The following is a 23,898-nucleotide window of genomic DNA, read 5'->3' as shown; positions in this document are numbered from 1 at the left end:
AGGGCAACCTAGGGGACAGATAGGACACCTAGGTCACGGGACCTTGGGGCGTCATGACAGCCTGCCCAACCGACAGTGAGCAAACTACCCACCTTGGCGGGTGGCAGTTCAATTAATGATTGGTTGATCGGCAGAGCTACCTGGCCGCACAAAAGGCGCACCGCTGGGAGCACCTTACATCGCATGGCTGTGGCGCATCGCTTAATGGCTGCACCACTGCGCCAGGAGGAGTATTAGGACTCCCAGGGATATATGAATGTAGAGGAGAGAATTACCAATTTTGTATATATGGGAACTAACGCGTTACGCTATCGCGTCGCACCCTTAAGGCGGAGTGTCTTAAGTGTCCCCCGAAATTATTGTTGTCACGGCTATCGTCACCGATAGCACCGCTGTCAGCAATTATTGTATCACCGCATCTTTGTGGATGTCTACTACACAGAAGTAGGCGCAAGTTATTTCGATTTCAGTGGAATTTAAATTACGGGCAACTCGATCGGGCCCACGTTAATTTGAAGCTTTGAAACGACTCTTTTTCCTTAGACGACGCCTCACATTAGCCCCTTTTCAAACTAAGCTTTTAGCCTACAATGTTTTGGTTAGATCTGTTCTCGAATATGCTAACGTCGTTTGGTTTCCTTATACTAATCAAGATATAACCAAACTTGAAGCCGTTCAAAGAAAAGCAGTTAGATTTATATTTAACAAATACAAAATAACCGATTCGCCTACTGAATTAATGAAAACTGAAGGAATAAAATCATTGCAGACCCGTGCAAAAGTCGCACGACTAAAACTCATGTTTCAACTAATAAATCGACATCTAAAACTCAACACTACTAAATATATTTCCCTTTCCGAAGCAAGATCAACGCGTCATAAACATTCGCATACATTAAGTGAGTATCATTTCCATACTAATTGCTTTAAAAATTCCTTTTTCCCACTAGCAATTCGAGAATGGAACAGCCTTGATCCATCTATTACTAACTGTTCATCATTGACAAAATTTAATATTGCAGTTGAGAGTATGTCCTGTTATTAGTTATTCATTCCTGGTTGCTTGCGTTCTGTTATTATTATACCCATGGTTATTTGTTTTTTTATGTCTAAGTTTTTTTTTGTCAAACTATGCAGTGTTACTTAAACTAAACACCTATACTGTGTTAATGCCTTTGCAGTCTACGATAATAATATTTACTGTTTACTTATTGTCTGCGTATTATAACAACTAGCAATGTTTCAACATTTTGTTATTCTTTGTAAAATACTACCGACATTAGCCTTATTTTATGCGTTATTTGATTGTTTTCGTCACAGCTCGGTTGTATTTTCGTTTTACCGTTTGTTGTTTTTCTTAACATGCTGACCAGTTGAATGTTCCAATTATGCTTGACCGCGTTCTGTTAACCTCACTAAGCCCTCCTGCCACAATCCCAATTGGGATTAGCAGTATTTGTAAATAAATAAATAAATAAATAAATTCTGGCTACCTTGACGGAATGAAAGCCCCAATTAATTTTGAAGTTTCAGTCAGTGAGCTTACATTGTACAGAGGGCAGAACGTTTGTCTAGAGCCCGTTCTGGGTGTGTTTCGGGATGGGCACACGATATCTAGCGACCACAGTTGGTAAAAAATTGGTCTGGATGGAAGCATGTCAGTTAAACTCATACGATTTCATCGTCATTTTTTACCTTCCCGGTCGTAGCCGCTTTGGCAGCTGCGGAACACACAGTTCGGTCGTTCCAGACATATGTTTTGCCCTCTGTACATGGGCGTAGAGGCTATGAGCTAAACAGTACCTTTATTACTGAAGAAGCGTGGTGCATTGTAAGTGGAAAGTGTATCACCGGCTGTACGGGACGGTCAAATGCTCCTGTATTCAGTGTTAAGTTGTTGTGATACCTTAGCCTGTTTGGCGTTCTGTCACAGAACATATTTTAGCGTGTTCGGCTCGTAGCCCCTGCCGAAACTCTATGCAGAGCCATCACTTATATTCGAATGGCCAAAACGGTCAAATTTTAATGTAGGCAGTCTGAAAAAAAAAGCCTTCGACTAATCTTTTCGCTCTAGTAGAAGTGTGCTGCTGTTAATGTTTTGAAAACAAAACATGAGATCAAAACAACCCACCAAAAATGATTGCTATCATTCGGGTCAAACTGAACACGAAGAATGCGAAGAAAAAAGTGAAGAATTTTTTTAAAACTTCAATAGAAAGGATAAGTAGCTCCAGGGTCGTCCGCGCAACTACGCCACATTCCAATCTGAACAAGTCGACACATTTGTTCACCTTTCTCATTCTTTCGTAGTTTTTTTTTTATTGTGGCTGTGGCACTCTTTGTATCGTTTACAATTGTCCTGAATCAATCCTTTCATTGGGGAAAATAATAATAAAATTAAATGATAATAATAACATAATAAAAGAGCGGGCATCGTAGAAACCCTCAACAGGAAAGCGAGTATCGTTGCCAGGTTGAACAAAACGAACAAGTCTATGCCAGCCAAAGAATGACCGTTCTCCCCTCCACCCCGTAAGGATCGGCGCCTCGGGGCGTACCGCTTGCAGGAGCTAAGGCGAGTGCCGTGTGGCCTGCAACGCTGTGGACACCTATTTGCTTCTGGGTGTTGTGTGGGGAGGCGAGCGAATCATTTTACCGGGCCCAGGACATTGTTTCCTGTCAGAAGAACATGTCAACGCGCCGACGCCGTGCTCTGGGCCGCCGCCGAATCTTGTTTCAACTGCCCACGAGCTGCCTCCGGGCGCACTTTGAAACCGATTGTTACGGTCACCACGCGTTGTTTGTGCGGGATTTTTTTTCCTTACTCTTTCTTTTTCTTCTCTTTCCGTTATATTTCGGGAAACTTGCTTTATTGCCAGCCAGCACGTGTGTGTGTGTAGTGCTGGCGAGTGCGTTCTCGGTTGGCCGGTTTATACGTCCGGAATTGGAGACAATCGCCGCTGTCCCGTATATACACTAAGCCCGCATTACAGAGCTCAGCGACAGCGCTCCGATTGTCTGTTCAGGCTGAACGCCGTCAGCGTAAAGATCCGCTGCAAACAGTATGATTTTCTGTAAACCTTCGAAACCATACTTTGTCTTTTGCTCGTTTCTTTCACTTTGCGACCACTCGAATTTTTTCTTTCGCAAAGCCTTGTTTCATCTGTCGTTTCTTTCTTTTCAAGTTTTGGTTTCAAAATTTTTTCCGGTATGGTTCCTGGACAAATCCTTTGTTGCCAGACAACATGAACAAATTCCCCCTTTTCTCTAGACCCCTTCCGCTATTCTGTCCGGCGATAGCAACGCGCTGGTCGCAAAATATACGGGAACTGTTCAGGTATGAACCCAGTCCGTTCCGGTAACAGGCAATGCTCCTTCGCTTCGACAACTCCACTCTGATCCGCAGTTCAGTAGCTCTTTCTGCTGTACCAAGACACATGTGTATTTTTCCTTTCCGTAATGGTGTTTATCATGCATGCGAGGAAAAATGCGTTACGTACCGCTGCGCCTGCGTTTTTCGGGGTCCGAAAACAGTCCGTGTAGGCGCTTTAAATTGGTGGCCTCAGTACGGATCTTATGTCCTAAGAGCTCCTTTTTTTTCTCTTTTTAATCGATTTTGTTTGCTGCTGGCATTGTCCTGCACTGCTCTTCCTCGGTACAGGCACGCTGCTTGGCAAACACATTATTTCCGCGATTGCTGCCTCGTTTCCTTAATTCTATTTCGGGGACTTGTAATCCCTTGTTATTCATTGGAAGGCCTGAAGCCCGCATAGCGGATTCCTTACGTTCAGAATAGTTTACTTTCTGAAGCAAAGAACGTAAGCCGTGATTATAAAAATCTACAGAACCAGGCAGAATGGTGCAGTTAGAGTTCATGGAAGTTCTTTACTGTGCGCATTAGGAATGCGTTGAGGATAATGCGGATATGGTACTCGACTTTTGGAGAGGAGATTGCTGCTTTCATAAAGCGCGTATTTCCGCATTAATAGCGAGTCCCTGTACCTCCTGGTGGGCCTAGGCTTAATATCGCAGTGCAGTTCTCCGCACACACGCGTATTGCTCGCCGCCAATCTTTTTCGGGCTTGCCGTATTTTTGTCTGAAGTACTCAAGTAACGACGTCAGCAGTGCGGAATTCAAGATTGGTTGCTTGTAAAACATGCTTTTTAGATGCATACGAATGTGTTCGGTTGCACTTCAACCAGTTGTGGTTAAAGCGATGTCTGGTGCGTGATCAGAATGAGCACAATGCAACTTAAATTTGCTCTGGTGATTATGCGCCCTCCAAGCGCCCGTCTAATTTTAAAAATTTCCCGTGACTCACTGTCGTAGAGTTGGTACGGATTGTCTTGTTCTTTCTACCCGGGCAAAATGTGCACCTCTCCGCGGTAGGCAGCGCTCTCCGAGGCGTTCAGAACATTGGCAACGGAGATCGTATAATGTGCAATTTTCCAAGGGCTTTTATTTTCGTCCACTGGTAGCCCCAGTGCTGGTGCTCGTAGCGCAGCGTCTTTTGAAGAGAATCCCAATTTACGAGCAACTTTTAATACATTTGTGCGCGAGAGCTATCCATGATTAACAGGCGACATAGCGGTTGTCCATGGCATGTTAATCCTTATTCTCGACGAACAGTATACAGCTGCTCATTATGGTGAATGGCTACAGCGCTGGCCACTCGTGACCATATTTGCACTTGTCCCTCGTGTCCTCGTCTTCTTGTGCGTGTACCTGTAGCGCCATGTCTTTTTAAAAAATGCAAAACCAACTAGCCTGGCAACATACGTTACTGAAGGACAATATTTCAAGCTATCATTCCCCATACTCATATACAAGTTCACGGCCTTCGTAGAGTCTCACATCAGTCTTAACTGTAAGGTATACGAGAACGTAAAATGAACAAGCAGGGGAGGGGGGGGGGGGGGGTGAAATTTTGTGTTTTCAGGAATCCTATCTCAGGAATCCTCCACCGTCCATCTGCGAGGCACACGATCGCATTTTGAATCTGTTTCGGATTCTTCTCATTGCATCGCGGGGAATCTCCTCAAGGATAGCTCCCCAGTCTTCTTCACCCCTGTCCAGGGACCGATACTAAGTTCCGTCGCTGAGGAAATTCTACTGCGAGACGTAATGTCTCGCCTACAATGGTTATGGTCAAAGCTAGTCTACGTGGTTTTTATATTTGAACTAACAACTGAAGCTTGAAACTTTCCGCTAGCTCAGAGCGAATAGTAGTTCATGAGACACGGCTCTGCCTTCGTGTGCCGTTCCCGTTAAAATTTTGACTCTTTAGGGCTCCAATCACTGCTGCAGAATTGGGTTCAAATGTATTTTGTCTACTCGGGCAAACGTTGAAACTCTGAGCGCAAGCCAGCGCTGTCCGACGTATTCAGTATATTGACCGTGGAAGTGGTATCATGACTATTTCCTAGGACTGGTGTTTTCCTCTACACGTAGCCCCAGTGCTGGCGCCGGTAAAGCATTGTCTTCCAAAGAGAATCCGAAATAAAAATGAATATTTAATTGGAGCTGCTGCTGCGTCAGCAATTCACATATTAACTAGTGTCCTGTTCTTTCCTCTCTGGTCATCTCGAGAAATTTCGCTTAGTTGCTCATAGGTAGATACCGGACTGAACAATCGTAGCTATTGCCAAGACCTAAGTTAAGTACAGTAATTGCACAGTCACTTTCCTTCTCCAAAACAGGGTGAAAGAAACAATAGCAAAGAAACATACTTCCCATGTTTTAAAGCTTCTTGGTTTCCTTTGCATGAATCTTGGGTGAATCCTTTATTTCCGGACGATATGAACGTAAATGTCTCCTTTTCCACAGACGCCTTCCACAGTTCTTTCTGGCTATAGCAGTGCGCTGTACACAAACCATACACGAACTATCCTAATCTAAATCTAGTCCAGACTAGTAATAGGCAGTGCTCCTTCGCTTCGGCAATTCTGCCTTCGATCCGCTGTTACGCGACCCTGTCTGCATGGGGGGGTCTATTTGCCCTTTCATAATGTGCGAGTACGAATTGGTAACGTACTGATATACGTTCCTTTTCCATTTCCCGGGAACATTGAGTGCAGGCATTTGAAAATGGGGGCCTATGGGCCTGTCTTCTGTTCTGAGAGCACCTCATTGTTTTTGTTTTGTTTTATAATCGCTTTGCTTAGCTCCCTGTTTTGCTCTCTACTGGTTCCACAGTGAAGGCGAAACTCGCTTTAAGCCTGCATATTGAAGGCGCTCTGTTGTGGCCCGTAGCAGTGATCCTTACAGCTTTTTTGCAGGCACACCTTTCGGAGGTCCCCTGTATGCTGAGTATTTGGACAGCCTTTGGAAAGCACCAAAGGAAACTACTTTTTTTTTCTTGATTATAGCGTAGCAATACAAAAAAAATTGAAAAATAACGTTTACAACATTCGATTCACAGAGAAAACACGGGCTTTTTTTAAAACTGATTTTGCTCATTTTACATGCATGAATGACTGAACTCAGGCACACGCATGATGACTGATTCAATTTTCTGTCCTTTTTAGCGGACACGAAAAACGCGCCTTTGCTGTGGTCAGGTCCTCTGGATTAGTGCTACGTAGAGGACGACGATGAGTGGGCAGTGCCGCGGGACGGAGTGCTCGCGCTAGGCACATACACGCAAGAGGCGATTTTGCTAGGCTCTGATCGTCCGGATTAGAGCTTTCGCTCAAATACAAATACAAATAGCCTGAAGCGGGTGGCCTCGAAGTGTCTAGAGCCGTCGAGTTGCTAATGAAGCTGCTATCTGCATAGCGTGAAAGAGCGCGCTTAGTCTACGCGTCATTAAGCACCAATGACTTAATGGCTGCACGCTTCACGGTGAACAGCTCCTGTCATCGACCGCTACCCCTTGTAGCGCGCTTTTGTTGCTCACTGGCGAATGTTGCAAGATCCAATGTTATCCGAGTTGTGCAGAGTGCTGGGCCTCCATCTGTGACATCTCTGCGTTTCACGCGAAGGGCATCCTCTTCGGTAGCCATGGCGCCGTCGGCGCCATGTAGCCCTTCTAAGGCTCTAGTCTTCGATGTAGTTGTCCCTGCGGAGACTAGTTTAGAGACCGTCGCCGATGCGGCGGCCTCCATAGTTGGATTGCCGCAAGTGTACTGTTTTCAGCACATGGGCGTCCAGGCCTTTCAAGTCACTGTCAAGAGCCATACCTCCATGGCTCTGATCGTCGGCGCCGACTGCCTGTACATCGGTAGCGAGCCCGTTCCCATCGTACCAGTTGGGCCACAAGTTACCACCGTGGCCTGCCTTTTCCTGCCCTCACATGTACCTAACAAGGCGCTCGTCCAGGTTCTGAGCCAACATGGGAGGGTCCTGTCCGGTACCGTGGGCCAGATGGGATCGCGCCGTGAAATACTGACCGGCACGATTCGTCCGCATGGTAATGAGCAGTGCAAACTCCGTTCCAAACTACCAGCGGGTTCCACGTCACCGAGTCACCTTCGGCTACCGTCGAATGCAGCGTGTCTGTGGGCGGTGTGGCTATGCGGGGCATTTCGAGGCTCAATGCACGGGATGCTGCGGCTTCCATGGCCACCCGAGTGACGGCTGTGTGCGCCCCTGTCGGCGCTGCAGTAATGACCACCCAGCGGTGGCGTGCCCCTTGGGTCGCCCATAACTAGACGCGACAACTAAATTCATATACTTGTACTGTCATATACGCATCACGCACAGTGTGAGCATTCGCATTCTTGATGTAAAGTTCAATGTCGTCCTAAATTCGGTATGGAACACCATATTTGACGAGCTTCGAAGCAGGATCACGATGCCTTCAGAATTTGACCTGCCGTTGCTGGGGCGGCGATACCTCTACCTCATGATCTTTAGTGGCCGAGTATGGCATGCGGGACGTACCACGCAGCCTCCTCTTCGTGTTTGTCGTACATTGCAGTCTGTGCTGCGTAGATATTTCTGGGGTGGCCGCATGGAGTTGGCGTACCGCGCGGCGCTTGGGCAGCCACGTTCGAGGGGTGGGTTCGCCTTTCCTTCTGTGTGCGCCTGCTGCCGGTTCCTAGCTCTCTGTTTGTTGCAGGGGGGACGATTGCTCGGCCGGGCACTCGCCTCCTGTTTTTTAGGCTCACACGTCAGGGAAGTTTCTCCCGAGGCGCAATAGATCAGGGTCCGCAGGCTTTCCGTATGCCTACGTTCTACGCAATGGCTTTTCACCGGCACGCCTGTCGCGTCATCCCCGACTCAGACATTGAAGCAAGCCGAGTAGTGGAGTCCATGGGCGCGTTGCGTCTACCTCCAGTGCTTCCATAACACCGACGGTGGGTAATGTCCACTTCTCGGTTATCGCTAACAGCGGCCTTCCTTCCGAGTGATTAGCGTGACTTTATGTGGCGCTTGTAATGGAGAATTTTGCCTACGCGTGACTACCTGGAACATATTTTTCAGAAATAGCAGCGCAAAAAAGACGCGATCAAAGACGAGACGACAAGGACGGGCGCTGAACCAACCCTCAACTCGCCGCCTTAATCAAGTTCATTTCTATTACAAAGGGCTCTTTCTCCTCGTGTGTTCGGTCCGATCCGTGCGCAACCGTTTCACGCATTTCCGTGTCAGTGTGCCTAGCTCGAGAACTTTCCTTCGGTCTTCGAGCCAAGCTGCTACACGAAGACGTCAGCGCCTTGTTCGGTGGTTTTCCACCTTCCGTCGGTCATGAAATATGGGTCGTTAGGATCTTCAGATCGGAATGAAGACGCCAAGCACGCCTGTACCGAGATCTCCTGAATGTCCAGGTCTGCAGCATGGACCAAGTTTCCTCGAACCAACGTGAGCTGCGGGCGTTCCACGCCCTCTCCGACCAAACAACGGAGTTCCTCTGGCAGCAAGGGCTGAGGAGACGGCGGTCCAGGCCTGCTCAAGACTCGGAGGGGCCACAATTGCAACATGCACGTCGTAGGTGATGTAACTTTGCCAGCCAGCGTTAGCTGCGTCCTTTCTCTCGGCCCTATGTTTGTCAGCACCCGTCCTTGTCGTTTCGTCTTTGTCCACGTCTTTTTTTGCGCTGCTTTTTCTTAAAAATATGAACCAAGTACGCCCAACTCGCCGCATTAACCGCCTGAGACGCTGGGGTGCTCTGCTGACAGCGCAGTGTCTTAACTGCCCTCTCCAAGAATCCAACCGCCACGTGGTTCAGGAGTGCGTTGTGGCCAGCGTTTTTTCGGAGGGCGGTGCATGCCATATTTCCATATCTGGGAGTGCGACGATTTTTTGCGAGCGGTCGTTGTCCCCGCGGCCACTTTGCGCGTCTGGTGCTAGTTGCTGATGCTTTCGCTCTCTGGCGCAATCATTTTGAGGCTGTTGCGTCAGAACGCTGTTGCCGTGCTCTTTTTCTGATCATGGGGCGCCTTCATGGGCAGCTCTTAAGCTTTCTTTCAGAACAGCTGTTTTTTTTTTGGGAGGAGGTAGACTTCCTTCGCCAGTAGTCCTGCCATTTCGTGTCCGTTTCGGACGTGCGCGAAAAAGGTCGTTTTTCGGGCGGCTTGGTTTTCGTGGCCGGGTTGTAATGCTCTTGTAATGTCGCTTATTACGATTGCACAGTGTACATCAACAAAACAACCGTTCACATTTTTTCACTGTATGTATATATATTCACCCTAAATACATTACATATGCTTTTTCTGTAAGTCACTATGTATGTGTTCATTTTGCTACGTATTCACTGTATATACCTTCATCGATATCAATACTCTCTTCATTGTGCTCTTTGTATATAATCATCATGACTAGCGACTAGCATGTAAATAGTGACCCATTTATGTTGTAATTGTGTGATGTGGACTATCTTGCATCTCGTTACCGCTTGTTCGCGTTGTGAACGTCAAATAAACTTTTTTGTAAACAGTATTGCAGGGCTGGTCTTTCAAGCTAATAGTTATCCCACAGTCATGGAAAGAGCGTGATATGTTAGAAATGCGCAGTCTGCTTACAGACCACTTATGCACCTGCTGTTTTTGTTTCTATAACTTCAGCTGGCCGGTTCTTGTTTTTCTTTCTTGTAAAAGTCATTTGCTAGAGTGAGTTCTATCGATGATTTATATCCTCCCCCTGCCACTCCTATTGCTGATCATATCTTTGGCACAGATTTGTGGCCCATGATCATCAGACTAACCCCGGAGCGCATCGAAAACCAGCGGATCAAGAGGCTGCTTCTTGCTGCCATCAATACATACGTTCCTGATGATGTCCGCCAAAGGCGTGATCGACGGCACTGATGTGTTGAACATTACGCTTGCAATCTTGCAATCTTGCATTACGCCTGCAATCATATGCTGTCGAAGATAAAATCCGGCTACAGCCTGTATATATGGTCAAGCCATGTAATAGTGTTGATCGTTGCTACAACTGACGTTCTTCGCAGCACTTATCTAAACGCGAGGAATTATGTAAACACAGGCAACGTTCGTTCGTTGATAAAACTCGTGTCTAATATGCCTGCGAAGAGCACAGGTTGGAATGCCGAAATTCCTTGGATGCTGCTCTTTTATATCATTATCTCATTATTCACCTCAATATCCGGCTGTTATGGTAATAGGGGATGAAGAGGCTGGCTTGGAATAGCCAGTTGTGAAAATTTATAGGAGCAAGAGCAATATTTATTGGCAACGGCTATTGCCAGAAGCGATTGTAGAGTAAGGAAGGAACAGTTTTTCTTGATATCAAAGCTGCTAAATGTTGTGCGGATGATCCCGGCAGTTAATAGAAGAACTTCTCGACTGTACGGAAGTATTATCTCCTACATTTTTATGTTTCTGCGCCGTTTTCCTTGAAGAAAAGCTGTCAGTGGCCTCTTTTATGCTCTGCACCGCCAACATTGTGGCAACCAATCATTTGCAACTTTTTTTTTTACTAAACACACGATCGCAAATATCATCAGGATAATCTCCTACTAGGCTCTATATACTGTTTAGATTCTTAAATGAATAAACGTTACCTGATCTATTATTAACTAAGCTCAAATCAATCTAAGCTGTGCCATCTTCATAAGTATTTTTCCAGCGGCAAATGAATGGATTATGATGAGCGTGCATACCTCACCCTATAAAACCTCCTGCGCTGCATAACTTTCATCAGGTAATCCGATGTTTCCCGAACTAGTAATGCGGCATTGTCTTGTGCGAAGCGCAAGTAGCGTTTCATTCTCGTTGACTGCCTTTCTTGACCGCTACAGTAATGACAGTGAGATTACCGATGTTAAGCCTGGTTATGCCAGCCACGGGAATAGTTGGACCTCATTAAGCAAACCAAGTGGGGGGCTTTCAGATGAGTTATTTGGAGACACGTCATTTAACTGCTTATGTGGTATTCAATGCGACGTAGGATAAAAAAAAATGTCGTGCTCTGTCTACTAAGTGTTATCTGCGTATCTTCAAGCTGCCCGTTTTAACGGGCGAGAAACAAGGCGCAGACCAGACTAGCTGGAGAGAAGCAAAGTAAGGCAGGAAAAGAAGCTTGGTTTTTTGAAAGTTACGTTTAGGCTTCCCGGCGCGCAGCAAAAAGAAAGGGAGATATGCAGACATCCTAGCATCACGTTGCGTCAGGCTAAACGAGACCGGCAGTGAGCTAACCACGAGGCTTCCGGTGGACAGCGGCGTCTGGCGAAGTTCCAGACGCCTGAAATGTGGGGAAGATGGAAAAGGCCTACCATTCCGTAGTGAAATAGCGCTCCAAATTTATTACTTACGGCTTCAGTTAAAAGGAATGGGCCTAGAGGAAACGGGAGCGTACTTCCGCGAGTTGCGTAAGTGGAAGTGATCAGCAAAACCCGCATTGTACGAAAGAAGTTAACTTTCACGAAGGAATCTTCTTATTAGCTCAGATGTGCTTCGCAGAAGCTACAGTGCCAGTCAGCGCCGTGGCTGGTCTATTTGCATAAGTGGCAGTACTGCTATACGCAAGCGCAACTACAAGAAAAATCCCCTGATACTTCACATGCTGCGCTGAAATGACAACGTCACACAGCTCCATTTTAAACTGAACTGAAAATGTCTTAAGCCAACCACAACAAATAGAGTAAAAAGTTTTTTCGTTTTTCCCTTTAAAATGCTTACTCTGGTTATTCAAGGCTTAACAGTGACGGCGGTTAGGATGAAAGCTCAGGTTTTGAAAAGCGTTTGCTTTACAGTCTCGAAGTGCAGCTCGTATGCTGCACTGGTAGGCCTAAATGGGAGCTTAGGCATGAATGCGGAAGTTAAGGGGGAAGTTAATCGATAGGGTAGGCACTGCCACGAGTCTCACAGCGACGCCATGCAGGCCCGCCTTTTCTGAGCAAGCGCACCTCAGATTCGCTGCGACAAAGCTAATGCTTCCATGCGCACGAATAGCCGAAACTTCGCCGTATCCGGAAAAGTGCTACACCGAATAGCGGCCTCGCTCAGGGCGCATGCGCAGCACAGTAGGGCTTCTTCCTAGCACATGTCGCAACACCGAGAAGGGTGCGCGCATATATCTTGCCGCTCCCGGAACTGTGGCCACAAGAAAAGCACCCAGTGTCGACAAGGAGGGGTCATATCAACGCCGCCGACAAAAGAGCTGCGTCGCGGGCTCTGAACCGGAAGCGCAGAGGAAGCTATGGCTCAGCTCTATACGCACCAAAGAAATGAGCACGCAGAGAAAGCGAGCGCTGCGACCTCTCTGCAAATGTGGAGCGGTGATCGAGACGGCCAAAAATAGGAGCTGCTCGCAAGGCCGAGGGAGCTGCAGGGCGTCGCCCATACAGGAAGTCACGTGTAGTATCTGCCGCCACTTTCTCGCGCTATGAAATACAACGCACCGCTATCCGGCACCGAGAAAGCGCGGTATGTCGCTTTTCCGCGGAGTCAAGACCGCGGCCGCGTCATTCTCCGCGCTGCTGATTGCAACTGTTCCGTAGCTTGGCTTGATGCCAGTCTGCCCGATATACAAAGCGTGCAGCCGGTGATGCGGCGCTGTTTCCTTTCTTTTTCTCCTCCTCGCTTTGCGGCGAGACAACGGGCTGAAAGCGAGACGGTCGCATTGTGTCGGGTGACGCCCATTTGTCGGAGGACGCCAGAGGCCGCGAAACATTCGTCACGCGGACACTGATGTCTTGAGGAGGCTCGACAGAGCCTTCAGCGCAGCGTTTGGCGTCAGGCTCCGCCTCGCAGGGAGACTCGACGAGCAGTGAGCGGGCCGCCGGAAGCTTGGTTACTCTGCGTGTAATTTACGACTAATGAATGAGTGTGTCGTGTTAATGGTTTTGTTCAGCGTGTGCTAGTACTGCCTGTGACGTGCATAGAGCGAGTCGGTATACGGTTCCCACTCCTATATTAAGAGCGTTAATCACGCTACATGTATTACGGCAGAGTAATACATGGAGCCCATGGGTAAATGCCCATGGACTCGGCTCAGGCGTTTAGCGATTTCCCGTGCGAAGGGTCACTCATGATGACGTGTAAGGTTGCAGAAGCAGGAAGAATTTTGTTTTTAATTTCTAGGTCGTGTTTTGTTGCATGCACAGGAACGTACACTTGACCGCCTTACAAATGTTCACTTCTTAAGACACCCTATGTGAGAATAAGGCTCACGCTATTTTCTCACTGAACCTAGTATAAAATCTGGGAAGCTGCGCTCTGTTTGTAGCCAGTGTTCGCATTTTACCAAATAAAGCAGTATTCACCGATATATATATCACACTGGACGCCACCGGCAGAGTCCGTAAAGTTACTTCGTCGATTACGCCGACGAGCACATATGCTCTCTATAGTCAGCATTAACGAATTCTATGTATGAGGCGAGACAATTAAAGCAAATGACCAAACTTCTATTCGCTAAATGTGGGATTAAATAAATTTAGAATGTTCTTGTTAAAACAACTCGCAGTCAGAGAAAGGGCATGTATGGCTGTATTACATCGCGGAGGTAGTGAATGCGGGACCAGACTGGGGGCTTAATAATTTTAAGCCACGTTTCATGGCGGTAGTTGTCTAGTAATGTATGTTATCTGCCGCAGGTAGTGGCTTTTTTTTTTCTTCAACTGCTGCTGTTTTTCACAAACACAACAACAGGTGCGAACACAACCGGCAACAATAGGCATGTTCATCCGCTATCATTATTACTGAGGCCACTGTTTATGCCATCAATGGGTGCGATAAATCTAGAGCAAGAATATACAGTGCTTAAAGCAGACTCTGCAGCAGTCCAAGCGTACGCAAAATGGGGGCCAGCTGGCACTGTTCTTATAACCCGGAAATTATTTGTGGAGATTACAAACATGAGAGAACCGAGATCGTGAACTATTCATACAGGCAAGTAATGTCAAGAGCCATCTGATGTTGCTACTGAAGGATCAGAGACTAAATGGGTGAATCTCTACAGTTATAGCATGCGTTAGGGCATCATCTGCGGGTCGTTAGGTGGAAGCTATAAATTCCTTGAGCACGTAATCAAGGCAGTTCCTACATTCTGACGTGTTAAAGAATTAATTCATCTCACCCTTTCATTATGAATTTCTTGCAAGTTGTAAAGACTGAACTCAAAATGTAAATGTAGAAGGAAATGAAGCAAATTGAGTCAGCCTTATTAGCACTTGTGTACTGGGCCGGCCATCGGAACAACTACGTAGACAGGATTCGGGTTAACTTCTAGAGGTCTACGGCAGTCTTCATTTGTAATCTACGCATTGCTGGTCTAAGGGACATGACCTGGTTTGTTGCCCTGCTCTAGGTAAATTTACTTCAGTCGAATTTTCTGCCTTCTATATTTCACAGCATATTGAATCGGTAGCATATGCGGTGCCTGACTGAGCGGACTGAGACACCGTGCCTTTAAAGTTCTAAACTCAACGCCGCCGCTGTTGCCGGCACAATTACATCGCAGTAATTGTTTGGTGCGCATGACTAAATTTTGTGCTCTACGCTGTATAATAATTAATCACTTTGGTTTGTCACCTCCCTACATTCTTTCCTTTCTGAGCTCGTTGGCCCTGTGCGAAACATAGTCACAAAAGGAAAGGAAAGGCGCGTGACTGGCTCCCTGGGCCATTGGACACTTCAATCGTGCTGTGAACCATGTGTCGGTAGTGACAGAGGGATGTGCGCTGCATGCGTTTGTGTTGACAACGTTGTGGCAGAAACGGGGCACTGAAGCAGTAGGTCGCCGACGTTCATTAGATTCATTTTGAGGAAAAGAAAGACGCGTAACTGCCTCCATGCGTCAGCGGACACCGCAATCGCGCTCTGAGGTACGTGGCGGTTGATTCCACCTGCGAAAAACAGTGCCTTCGTACAATATTTTGTGCTTAGCAATTGTAAACCACCCGCCATTTTTTTCTCTTGCCTGCAACACCGTTTCCGTATTTTTTCACGTAATGGTTAGCGGAGTGCCCTCGTTTTGGACAAACAGTTAACCGTTTCGTTCGGCCTGTTTTGCGAACGCAGCGTATATTCTTATGCCAGCGTCTGCTAGCATTCCTCCAACGAGTTTTTCGCCGCTTCTGCTCGATCAAGTTGATCGCGCCTGAAAACATCGCCTTGACAAGCGGCGGCAAACGCTCTTCGCTAGCGCTCTTGGCTGCCTCGAGAGGGCGCCACACGGGGCAGGCGCAGCGCGCCGACCCCTCTCTGCTGGAACCCGGAGTCTCTCCCCCTAGTCCGCCAGTGGGTCCGCCCCACTACCGCCGCTGCCTTCGATCCGGCCAGCACTGGCGGCCGCCGCCAGCTAGCGCCCAGAGCGGGAGATTTGTTTGTCGCGCGGTGGCATCATCGGCTCGGTCCCCGCCGCCACTGCGATGCGACCGCGAGCGCCCGCACTGGATTACGCGTTCGCCACTGCCGCAGCCGTCCGGCCAACCCTTCTACGAGGAGGGCGCACCACGTCTGCATCATCATCGCGCCCTGGAGCGGCGGCACTCTGTGACGCGGCCATCGTCGCTTTGAAAACTCGTGCCGCTGCTCCCTATTAGAGGTCGACGCGGGCCCGCGGATAGCAGCCGCGCATTGGCTATGGAGTGACCCCCTCCTCCCCGTCGCGCGTCCCTGAATCATCGGCTCACGCTCTCCCTGGCAATCGGCCCTGCGCTACCAGTCATTGGTGGCTGAGAAGGAAGAGTCAATCTCGGGAAACTTTGCCGGTGTCTCCTCTTTTCTTTTTCTCGTGTGAAGAAGTGGTTCGTTGGCCTCGGGACACACGGATAACGCGAATACTTCTGTGGTGACTTCGCGGTTGAGTGCTTCGTAGCGCGCCGCTGACCACGAGTTCATGACTCGACATCGAGCGTCCTCCAACGCTGACGACCCTTTTATCGTGGTTGTGGTTGGACACTGAATGGAGATGCACTGTACCGTTGCACATAGCCTGATTTGTTGTAGTTAAATCTACGGATTTGTTGACGTTGCATCTTGTGGGTGGTTTGGAACCCTGGACTCGGTCTGTGTATGCAGTCGAACGACCCGATGTGGTCTCGTGTGCGATGGTGTGTACAGTTTTGGCGGTGATAACGATGACAATAATGCTGTAGAGCTGTTCTCTGGAATCACGTCTTCTCGCTCAAGCTTTGCTTTGATAAGTCAGCCAGTTACCTCGCTATAGCCTCATCAGTAGTGCGGCTGCTAGTTACGTCGATATCCGCATGCACAGGAAGACATACTGTCTGATGCGCTAAGAGCTGCGAATAATTTCCAAACTTTCCGAGTGCGCCTGCTCTATTCGCAGTTTAACAGCTCCAACGTAGTTTTTTCCCGCCATACAACCCGCACGGCACAGAAGTTTATTCTTCAGTTGTCTCACCGTACGCTCCATTGTTTTCTGTGATTACTGGACAGGCAATCATCTCTAGTACAGGTTGATGTTATATCTAAAGAACGGAACACGTTTAGTCTTCTTTTAAACGAACTTAGAAGTCTAGATTGCGGCGCTGTTCTAAGGAACACTGCAGGAACTACATCACTGAAGGCCACCAACGTTACAGTGAGCATCAGTTTTGGCATTGCGGCCGCGTGTGGCATATCAACTAACACCACATGCATAGTAAAATTTGATTACCTGCTACATACTGACGGAGCAAGTACATGTAAATACGAAGAGATTAGAAATAACTTCCCCTTGGAGGACCTTCTTTTAAATAGACGTCTTACTCAGCAGCGGGAGAGAGGATATAAAAACCATTTCCCTACATGTCGAGAAGATTTCGCGGGAATCAACACACTATCGGCAGGCCCCACTTGTGATGAAACATCGGTACAAGCGGTTGTGAATATCTACTCGCTCTTCGTTCTTGGGAGATAGTAACTCGTTAGGCCGCACTTCCTAGAGTGATCTGCTTCAGTCTTCGTCAGTAGGCAGGCTTGAATCCACTCCCGGTGAGGAGATTTTGCGGATGTCCTCTGCGGCTTTTGCGTCACGGTCTCCTGCATCTCTGCTGTCTTGGACGGCTGCGACGTGCTTAGTGGTTCCGCTCCCGTGTCTGCGCTCCTGTCCTACTGGCCGCACTTCGCAGCGTCGGCGGCTATTCGTCATGCTCGGTGCTGTCGTCCTCGCCCTGGTGTCGGTCGCGATGGCCCACGCAGGGAATGCCACCGCACCGCCGTCCGACGATGAAGGTGAGTGCGACGATGCCAGCGCTTTCGCTTCAGGAACAAAATTGCATACAAGACCTTTGTGAGCATTTTTATTTGCGCAATGCCGTCTCCTACTCGTTTAGCGCAGGATTTGTTTCTTTTTTTTTCTGCTCTATTTGAAAAGGGAAAAAGAATGCTCGTCACGCGGGCACTTGCCTCTCGTTCTGGCAGCAGCTACTCAGCCATTTGTTGCCTATTTAAAACCAAGACATATTCTAATAAAGTGAGTGTTAAGATAACATGTAAAAATTGCATGTACTTAACAAGTAACAAGATTAAATTAACCAAGGCTGGAGAAACTATGGCGCTTCGCTGCAATTTCACAACACCCACTTACTACCGAGCACATGACGCAGTCCCTTACGTGAAAGCACACTCTGCTGCGTTCATGCTATCCCTGGGCTCCGCGGAGCCCAGGGATAGCATGAATGTAGCTTCACCGTGTGGTGAAAAAGCTGGAGTAGCGGCAGCTAACCCCTGTCTTGACCGCGCTCGACGCTCCCTCGTCACAGCTTCAATGACACTTTACTGCGGCGCGTCCTTCGAGCGCTCAGCTTAATGACGAGGACTCCGCCATTCTATAGATACAAGAGCCTGCCCCGTACGGCTAGTCTTGTCTCATGCTATAGAGCAGCCTATTCTTCGATAGTGTCTGTTAAGTATGTGTTTGAAGGAATGGGGTCGAACGGACTCGGCGGTAGTATCCTGCCACTGCTTTTGTTTTGCCGGTGCTGATGGGCATTAAGCTGAACTTTCGTTTGTATTTTGACCTCGAATAAGAGTTTTGAGCGCAGAAATTACGCGGAGTCAAACTACGCAGAGCAGAGGAAACTAGACGATTCAATACTTAAGGACGTGCTGTTTACTTGAAGAGAGGGCACAAAAAAAGCACTTGGATATTCCTCAGCAGACAGAGTGTTGTTAAAGCTACAAGGTTTCTGCATTCAGAGTTGTTCTTAAGACCACATAGCGCCTCTCATAATGAAGGGCTTAACATCACCCGAATTTCTTGATTGATAAACCTCTTATTCATATTGAGCAGAAAGCATTTATATAGAATTGTAGGGGATTTCTAAGAAACAAATATACAGTCAATGCGACGAATTCGTGAATAAGTGTTAAAAAGGGACGAAACGCTTGACACGAATTTCGGCGTACGGAAACATCTTCATTAACTGAAAATCCTTTTCATCGCTGTAAACAATTTTGCCTCAATGCGTACCGACCTACGCAAGTCGCGTCGCACTGTCAAAACCTTCCGTATTTACTATCAGAAGTGCGTAACAGTTACTGAGCGATCCTGTTATGTTGCGTTGATTTTGATTCGCACTAAAGCAGTTAAGGCTGTCATGCACCTAAGTCGCGTTAACGTGTTTCTACATTTGGTTTCGTTGCTTAGAAGCGGAAAAATACTTTTTAATATCGGCATATGTGAATATCGCTTTCTTTTAAGACTCGCACATTATAAATGCTCGGTGTGTCAACTATAGGGCAGACCTGTTCATCATCATCATCATCAGTTATTATACCCTTAGATGCCCCTGGTGAGGCATTGCATCAGGGGAGGGTAGTAGCACAAAAATATCTCGAACATAGATGATCCAAACGGAAGCAGTAATCGGTAAAAACACTCAATTACCTCCTTTTTCTTGATTACTACACTGCCTGCTGCTTGTATGCAAAGAAAAGCGGAATTGAAAAAAAAAAATTGCAAGGACGATTACCATTCTCCTTAATGCGAAATTTGAGCGCAGCTCTGTCGATGAATGAGGTCTGTAGGCTGATCATTTCGCTTTGCTGAGTCATGGGCACGTCTGACCACAATATTAGTTTCATAGCAGTGTTAGTTGGAGAAGACGATGTGCAATGCACAGCGCGAGAATGCATTGTAGTTTAACACGAGGAGTGATCGGCTGCTGCGATCGCATCATTGTAATAAATGCCATGTCGAAAAAATAAAATAGCCCAGTGCTCTGGTTCAGTGGCCAGCGAAGCTGATTTGTTCGAGGTGCCGCGGGTTCGAATCCCAGTCGCGGCAAGGTTTACTTTTATTTATTTATGGTTTGGCTCCGTTACACCGACGGGGGGCGATGTATCTCAACCGAATGGGCGCTTAACGAACAGGCGAACGGGCTCGAACGAATGGGCGCTTAAGAGCTACGCTCTAAAATGAGAAGAAAAGGTAGCTTAGTGACACTTGCTTTTGGTCTAGTTCATATATCCTGCGGCAAAACAGGCAGCACACAGTAATAGAGACGGGACAATTTAACCTCAATACCCTATTGGTGAAAACGCCTGGCGAAGGCCACTGACAGTTTTGATCGACCTGTTAAAATCAGAGAAAAAATGATGTGGTGATGTGATGGCACAAAACAATAACAAAGAAAGAATAATCACCATGTATGACAAGCAAATACATGGGCACTTAGTTTGAGCGACGCGATGCGGCCAAATAAAGGGAGCAGGGAGAGGGGCAGCCAGACATTCGAGTAATGTCGTCATGAGCAGAGTTAACTCGTTTAGCCCCTAACACATGCGCATTACTAGGCTCGAAGCAAAGAGCTGCCTCTGCAGCCGGCGGATGCGTCTTCGCTGGAAATCCGCTAATTTCATAATAAAACGGGGGCTGAGTCATGGTCCGCTGATATGGCTTGCGCCAACTAAGTGGCTCTCAGGCCTGTTATGGTCGAGGAGTGGGTCGGGACAAGAGGGACGATTGTGTCTGAGAAAAAATAATTAAACGCTAATTATCCAGCTCTGTGCTAATGGTAGATAACGTGTCGCGTCATCCGCTGTCTTCGGCCTCATAGTGTTTTTCAACTTGCTCGGTGTTATTCCTTTAGTTTGGATTTACATTTTAACCGCATGGCACAAAAGATGTATTGGAATCCTGAAACTTATATTTAGGGCAATGTGATTTATCCCGGCAACGTTGCTGTCACGCGTTGCAGATCGCGATGGGCGACTCCTGCGGGAAGTTTGGAAGAATCTCTTGAGAAGTAAGCTCTTCTGAGCGTTGCTTTGTTTTCTAATGTGAAAGAGACGGCGAAATATACAGCTGTACGCATAGAAACTCATACGGTAATGCTTTCGCGTATATTACATCTTACTACATATGCCGGGTTTTCTAACACAAGCAGCAACCAGGGAGGCAGGCTACGCCAGACAGGGAACTACATAAGGTAACGCATCGGGCATCGGTTGCCATATGCTAACAGATATTGTTCTATGGGGGACAAAATTCTCCAGGATGCGCGACAAACGATTTTGGCTAATAGCTGCCATGGTTTTTAGCGATCGCCTTCTGTCTCTAGCGCACATCACAGCACGCGAATACGACTTTCATGTCGGCAAGTGTGGTCTGCAGCTCGCGCCTAGTCACAGAGCTATCAGCTTCAGTTCGTGATTACGCGTCCTGGAGACTTTTGTCCCCGACAGTACATCTGCCAAAAGCCAGTGGGGTGGCTGCCTTGTTTTTATGTCGGCAGTCGTTTGAATACTCTTCAAATATTCCCTTAACAGCATCGGTAGTGCTTATGTTTAGAAGTTTGTACGTGATTATAAGCTCCTTTGAGAAACAATTTCAGCGGTATCCATGCGGTCGATCGAGCTAATATTCACTCCTTAGATGCTCTGTGTTTTTGTTGATCTTTTCCAGTAGTTTTGCAGTATTGCGATGAATTTTGCTTCCCTTTTAGAATTTTGCATGGCGCGCACTACAGTCACCACTACATTTATTCCTTCGATCGGGGAAAACATTAGGTTCCGTATGGTGTCAGTAGTGTAGCTAACAATCTTGCATTAGGCCATTTGGTCCCCTTTTTCAGTGAAAAGGGTTCTGCTGGGTCTACGCTTACTGCAAACGCCAGCAACATGTGATATGCATAGTTCCCTTCGCTCCACAATAAAACATGTGTCATTATAGAAACCGTTCTCACAAGAAGCGGAGTTCAACTTGGGGCCCTTCGTTAACACACTGCGGCGGCTGTTCTTCATAGTGCTCACGATGACCGATTGACTGTGTTGTAACTCTCCAAGCGTTCTCTGATTTACCGTCGTTTCCACAACCAGCTGACGCTGAAAATGCGCTCATTCCTGTGCGCTATTGATATGCGAATTTAGGAATTCGGTTTTGGTAGAAGAGATGAACATCTGCTGAGATGCGTCTAATTATCGTTTGGAGCATAGGCTAGCTAAGTTAAGCACGCTATGTTTAAAAAAATATATAAAAGAGAGACGCCTTTAAAAGCAGTTCTTACGGATACCTTTTCGTAGCGGGGTGTGCGAGATACGTGCGCAGATATCTTGAAATAGGTTCGTCGTCTTTTTGTTGTGTACGTAGAACGCATAGCAGTCTGAAATGCAATCTTCAAAGTTAGCGCACTCCTGTTTTCTTTTCATTTCATCTTCTTTTTTCTTACCTACACTACTTTCTTTTGTTACCTTTTAGAGAAAGAGAAACGAATGTTTCTCTACTGTGCTCCTGAGTGGTTTTGCCTGCTTCCAAGCTTTTCGTTTTTTGCGCGCTCCTCCTGGCGGCCTGTGGTATCCTTTTATAGCCAGGCCAGGCCAGCTGACCTTTCCTAAGCGGAGCCACATGTTTTGTACAAGACCGCAGTAAATAGGATAAGCAGCAAGAGAACTAGCCTTAATATGGGGCCACGTGCCGATAGAACGCACCCACAGCAATACAATATTTCTCACAATACTGTATCCGGTGTATCAAGACGCTAGGAAATTTGAGTGGTGAAGCCGTGCTGCGTAGACATTAAGACCCACTAAAGTATGCCTAGCTTGAGCTTTACGCCAGCAGACTGTTTGTGAGGCTAGAGACATAGTCATAGTGACCGTACGGTGATCTGCTCACCAAGGAAAAATGACGTTGAGTAGTCTAACACCGCATGCATTTTCTGAACGTTTCATGTTTAGTTTGAACCATCGGAAATTTGGGCCAGTGTGGCAGAAGCAAAAAGGGCTTTGACGTTTTTCCTCACAGCAGCTGCTGTGCGTTGGTTGCCTGTACTACGGCTACGGTAAAATAAAAAAAACCACCTTTAAATATGCACGTGTTTACACAGGTTCTCGCTCATAATTGCGAGAATAATTTGGCCTCAAATCTATTTTTCTATCTCCTGGTGAGGACCGATTATTTGTTTTTCTTTTTTTTACGTCACCCGCAAAGCGTGTATTTCCACTTGCTTTTTTTTAATAGACATGGAAATGCCTTCAGTTTGATAGTGCATTCTTGTTTGTTCCATGTCTCGCGCTCTGTCACAGTTTGTCTACTGCATATAATTTGCATAGGTCTCTCCCCCAAGCGCCGGAAACATGACTGCCAACGACTTGGAAAGATATTCTTGGCTTCGCTACCTTTTTTGTAGGCAGCCTTAAACAGTGAAGAGGAAACTAGGCATAGGTGAAAACCAGATGTACGGGCTAAGAGACAAAGAGGGCAATGTCATTAACAACATAGATAAGATAGTTCACGTAGCCGGAGAGTTCTACACAAATCTATCGGTTGGCAATGTACAAAGAACGTTAATGAGAGAGGCAGTAGCGCACCGCAATGGTACATACCGCCAGTAACGAAAGAGGAAGTAAAGAAAGCCTTAGGAGCAATGCAAAGGAGAGCAGTAGCTGGTGAGGATTAGGTAACAGCAGACAGCAGGCAAGCTTGAAGGACGTAGGGCAGATTGTGCTAGAAAAACTAGCCACTCTGCTTACGCAATGCCGTATGACCTCCAGCGTACCAGAATCTTGGAAGAATGCTAATATTATCTTAATTCTTAAGAAAGGAGACGTCAAAGACATGAAAAATTATAGACTGATCATCTTACTGCCCCTTGCCTGCAAGGTATTTACTTAAGGTAATAGAAAATAGAATCAGGACAACCTTAGACTTCAGCCAGCCAAATGATCAGGCAAGCTTTCGTTAAGGATATATATGGTCAATAGACCATATTCACACTATCAATGAGGTGATAGAGAAACGCGCAGGAAATAGCCAACCTTTATATATAGCGCTCGTTGATTACGAGAAAGCATTTGACTCAGTGGAAACCTCAGCAGTAATGCAGGCATTTGGAAGTCAGGGTCTAGAAGAGTCCTATGTGAAAATACGAGATGATGTCTATAACGACTGCGCACCTACCGTAGTCCTCCATAAAAGAATAAAATTCCAATACGGAACGGTGTCAGGTCGGGAGACAAGATCTCGGCAATGCTATTCGCCTCTTGTTTACTGCATGTGTTCCGAGGCCCGCATTGGGAACAGTTACGGATAAGAGG

General features: G+C 47.0%; 1 protein-coding gene across 8 annotated transcripts in view; it reads left to right on the top strand.

The window, feature by feature from the left end:
- The window catches only part of LOC149339884 (protein turtle homolog B-like), an 843,694-nt gene that overhangs the window by 647,150 nt on the left and 172,646 nt on the right, over positions 1-23,898 (top strand). For 2 of the 8 annotated variants that reach the window (XM_089548567.1, XM_089548565.1), the window contains exon 1: positions 15,595-17,592. The exons of 5 other annotated variants lie outside the window; for them this stretch is intronic. In XM_089548567.1, the coding sequence (XP_089404693.1) occupies positions 17,370-17,592 (223 nt within the window). In that variant the 5' untranslated portion in view covers positions 15,595-17,369. Of the gene's footprint in view, positions 1-15,593; positions 17,593-23,898 lie in introns of those variants that run through there. One more of the 8 variants, XM_089548566.1, reaches the window with a different exon arrangement.

This window comes from Amblyomma mixtum, chromosome 6, assembly GCF_055824585.1.
Source record: "Amblyomma mixtum isolate Tamu chromosome 6, ASM5582458v1, whole genome shotgun sequence".
In the NCBI taxonomy this organism is placed as follows: domain Eukaryota; kingdom Metazoa; phylum Arthropoda; class Arachnida; order Ixodida; family Ixodidae; genus Amblyomma; species Amblyomma mixtum.
The sequence above is the reverse complement of the archived record's forward strand: the minus strand, read 5'-3'. Positions and strand labels throughout refer to the sequence as shown.